The sequence below is a fragment of the Patiria miniata genome, unplaced genomic scaffold (assembly GCF_015706575.1).
Source record: "Patiria miniata isolate m_02_andy unplaced genomic scaffold, ASM1570657v1 HiC_scaffold_13, whole genome shotgun sequence".
Lineage (NCBI taxonomy): Eukaryota > Metazoa > Echinodermata > Asteroidea > Valvatida > Asterinidae > Patiria > Patiria miniata.
The window spans coordinates 10,867,508-10,871,840 of NW_024037051.1; the positions used below are offsets into that span (position 1 = coordinate 10,867,508).

Sequence of the window (4,333 nt, forward strand, 5' to 3'; positions counted from 1 at the left end):
GGGCTATACATGTATTTCTTTAAATTTTGTTCGGAAAAGAAAATCCAACTTTTGCAAAAGCACATATTACCAACTTTAACTTGCAATGTAAATTGAAAATAGAATTGGAATAGATTGGAAAATAAAACTTTCATTTTGAAAACATGTGTTGAAGTGGTTGTTGTGCATCATCACCAGATGTATACATCTTCACCAAATGTATACAATTTCAGTAAAATGTACAATATGTAGAGAGGATGGAAATTTGAGAAAATTTTAAAAAGAAAAAAATAAGACAGAAAGCAATGTTGTGACCAATTCTTGTTAAAATGTTTTGGTGACGACCGCAAAATGTTGCTGATCAACCAGAAATTGTTTCTTTCCACTAGTTACCGAATAAGAAGATGACAGTGCACATGTATACATTGTATACATGTGCATGTAATTGTTCCACTAAACAAATACATTATAATATTGGATGGCTTTGAGGGGGCTACAAATACAATATTCTTATCCCCCAAAAGCCAACCAATATTATTATTTTTTATTCATTTCAGGCTGACTTGATTCGCAAGACATAAATGTCAGGACACTGTATTTCTCAAATTTTGTCAACTTATTCTTCGCCTACCGAAGAATATTTCACGCCACTCGAAGCTGCCACTGTGGTCGTTGACAACAGTCCGCGTACACCCTGCTGTGCGCTGCGCATGCGTCTGCGTGCGATGGTACAGCGCGTTACGCTCTGTTAACTGGTTGACAACTGTGAGTTTCTACGCTCTTGATCGCGCGAGATACAGTGAAAATTATGCCAAGATCAGCACAATATCAAAAATAATATTGCAGTCATCCGAGTACTTTTAATGACATATCAATATTGCAGTCATCCGATCAGGGTACTTTTCATGAAAGCATACAATATGCTGATTTATGTTTTACTACTGGAAGCCTGATATAAATAATAATACTAGTCATTATTTAGCAGAGACATTGCTTTGATTAATAACCAACAAAAAAAGAGCCAAATGCAACCAAAAAAATCCAGTACTCAGTGTCTGGATCATGGATGCCGTTTTGTCAAATCATTAAACTTTAAATGCAAGAAAATAAATTCCAATTGTCTATTTCTACTGGAAATAGCGGGAGAATGAAAAAATGAAATGTGCATGTTTGTTCTTGTCAATCTTGTGTACGGCTGGTCTACTACTTTCTCCTACAATCATAATGCCATGATGTTTACATTTGATATCATGGTTAACATAGGTCCTACATTGAAAATGAAATGAACATTACAAAACGGAAAACAACATTGGAAAAGTAAACAAAATCTGAATTTGAAACAAAACAAAAAAAGGGGGGAACAAACAGAAAAAAATACATGTAAAACAGAACCATCAGTAATACAGTCCAACTGTAAACTGGAATCGGAAGGAATGTTGCAACCTGACGCTACTTCAGTCTATGGAGAGTCAAGAAAAATTTGTAAGTTTTTCCTAACAAAATTGAAAATGTTTCTCAGTCCCAGATTCATGTCTCATCCTCATTTTTGCAATGACTGACCTTATAAAAAGCAGCATCACGTGTCATGTTGCAACATTCTTTCCCTGGAATCAACATGACAGATTTAAGTTCAGAAACCAGCTATAAGTAGCTTGAGTAACTCCAGCTCTAATGCTCGCGATGAGTTACTCAAGCTAAGCTGTAGTGTAGTGTATAAAAAAAACACCTGAATCTAAAAACCAAATGGAAATATGATCATTTGTACTTGTATTGTATAAAACTTCAATGAGAAAAACAATCAGTACCATAAAACACAAGATAACTTAGTTTAAGCATGGATATAAGATGGTTTAAAGTAACTGTTAAAAGTGTTGTCTCAAATTTCAAAAGGTTGGACTGACCAACAAACTACGAAAACAACGAGTGCGCGGATCAGATTAGTACGCGCCGTACAATAAGCTCAAATCACGGCGGCCAACTCGGGCTAAGGCCCGCTGAATCAACACCTCCCCGGACACACACAAAACAAGAAACTTACGAGTCGTCGTAGGCGAAATCCGCACTCAGGGTGTTCCAATACAGAATCAGTGCCAAGAGGCTGCAGCCCAGCACGTCATACATCTTCGCTTCTGCATCCAATAAGTAACGATTTTACTTCAAAAGAATTCATCGGGAAAGATTAAAATTGTGATCCAGATTCGGTGACACTCCGTACTCGAATGCAACACAAATACGTCAACTTCTTTCGCACTGTGAGGTGATGTGTATAGACTGTATAGACTGCACACATGTACTAAGCGCATCACCGCATGCTGCGCTGTGATCGCATATCGCGTGGCGCGAGTATCTGCATAATTCCGACGACTGTTTCCAGTCAACTTCTGGAATACAACAGCCGTAGACTTCGGCACAGGTGTGATAAATACAATAGGCGCCACCTGCTGCGACCTGGGCAAGCCATCATGTGTGTCAAAATTTACTTTCTACTACAACAAGCTAAGTAAAGTAAAGCGAAACCAGCAATGGACTAAGTCACTCAGTTATTTAATCAAGTCGTTTAATCTTTTTAGAGCAATGAAAGTGATTATTAAACAGTATATGTCGACACATTTTAAACCATTCATATTTCAAGAGAAATGCAGTGCAGAAGAGAACCGTTTGCTGAAAGTTGGCTTCTTGTGACCAAAATATCCAATTTTATAAATGAATGTCAAACTACATGATTCAACAGAAGTCTTTGGAATGTACCAAGATGAATACCTTTTTATCCATATTTATAAATTGTTGCCTTGACCTATGATTACAAAGTGCAGAAAATACAAGGACAATAGAATAACTAAAGATGCTGATAAACTTACAATAATAAAGCCACTTGTGTCCTATTTTTGAATACATGAATATATTACAAGTACTGTATATTACCAGTATGTGTAGTTAAAGGGAATGTACATCATTGGCTTTTGCTGTAATTCTCAGAAATGAACTATTTGAGGGGTTAGTATAATAGATCAAATATTGTTACACTGACGTGTGAAGTTTTGTGTTCGAAAATGCTGGAAAACCAAGAAAAAAGAAAAATGTTCAAGTAGTCTGGTTCCCTGACTCCACTGAAGATGAAGTGGATCAATTTATAGATGCCGGAAAATTGTAAGGTAAGGGAACCAGTCTAGCTGGCCTGCACCCGTTCATGAATATGTAACCAATGGCAAACAAAATTTGAACTGAATAAAAAAGGGTAAATTTGGAGTAGTAGTTGCAAAATAGTTAGGTTTTTCCAACGGTGGTCGGCCGACCAATGCTAGAAACGTATACAAATATACCATTTTCTTGAAAATGACTTCACACCAGGTGCCATAATTTTACAGGATGCTTTAGACTGTCATTTACCAACATCCTAGTAAGGTATTTCGTAAAAACTTGGTACTTTTATTTCTCGATGTTTGCAAATGGTGTATATTCCCTTTAAGCTACAAATACAAGGTTGGAAAGAAAAACATTGGGCGTAATAAACACAAATGTTGTTACCATAATTTATCTTGTACAATTAACCCATTTCTTTAATTCCCAAATGTGATGGCTTTCAACTTAATTTCTACCCAAATATGGACTTAATGCAAATATAGCTACATACACTACAGTTTAGATAATCAGTGTAAACTCCATCTCTCTAGACAGGTTCCTGCTTCCCTTGTAACTTGGAGTTATGGAAATAATCGGAGGAGCCAGGTACCAGTCATGCCACCTTGCCTGGTATGCATCTATTATAATTACTTTTAGAACAAATGAACAGTGTTTGTAAACCAGTCAAAGTGCCAATGACATGGATGTTGTGACAAACTGCCCTCTCTTGTTCATGCACAGTCCATGTAAAGCTTCGAGTTTAATTTAAAGGGAATATACATCATTTGCTTTTGCTGTAATTTTCAGAAATGGATGGAATTGGGGGGTTGGAAATATATAGCAAATATAGTTACACTGACTTTTTTGAGGTTTTGGGTTCGAAAATGCTATAAAAACCAAGACAAACAATCATTTTCCTGTAGTCTGGTTCCCTGACTCCATATAAGAAGAAACAGAGCAGTTTACATACATTGGGGAATTGTAAGGTCAGGGAACCAGTCTAGCTGGCTTGTACCCGTTCATAGGTGTGTAATCGATTGCAAACAAGTGCGATGGTCAATTTGGGGCCAGTATTTGAAAAAAAGCCAGTTTTTTCCAACGCTGGTCGGCCGACCAGCATTGGAAATTGATACAAAAATACCACTTTTCTTGAAAATGACAGTATACCAGGTGCCATGATTTTACAGGATGCTTTACACTGTCATTCACTAACAGTCCAGCAAGGTATTTCAAA

General features: G+C 36.8%; 1 protein-coding gene across 1 annotated transcript in view; it reads right to left on the minus strand.

The window, feature by feature from the left end:
- LOC119721569 (protein O-mannosyl-transferase TMTC2-like) overlaps positions 1 to 2,262 on the minus strand; it is a 61,951-nt gene extending 59,689 nt beyond the window's left edge. Inside the window, exon 1 of the mRNA XM_038191648.1 lies at positions 2,018 to 2,262. Within this exon, the coding sequence (XP_038047576.1) occupies positions 2,018 to 2,100 (83 nt within the window). The 5' untranslated portion in view covers positions 2,101 to 2,262. The remainder of the gene's footprint in view (positions 1 to 2,017) is intronic.
- Positions 2,263 to 4,333: the final 2,071 nt, after the last annotated feature.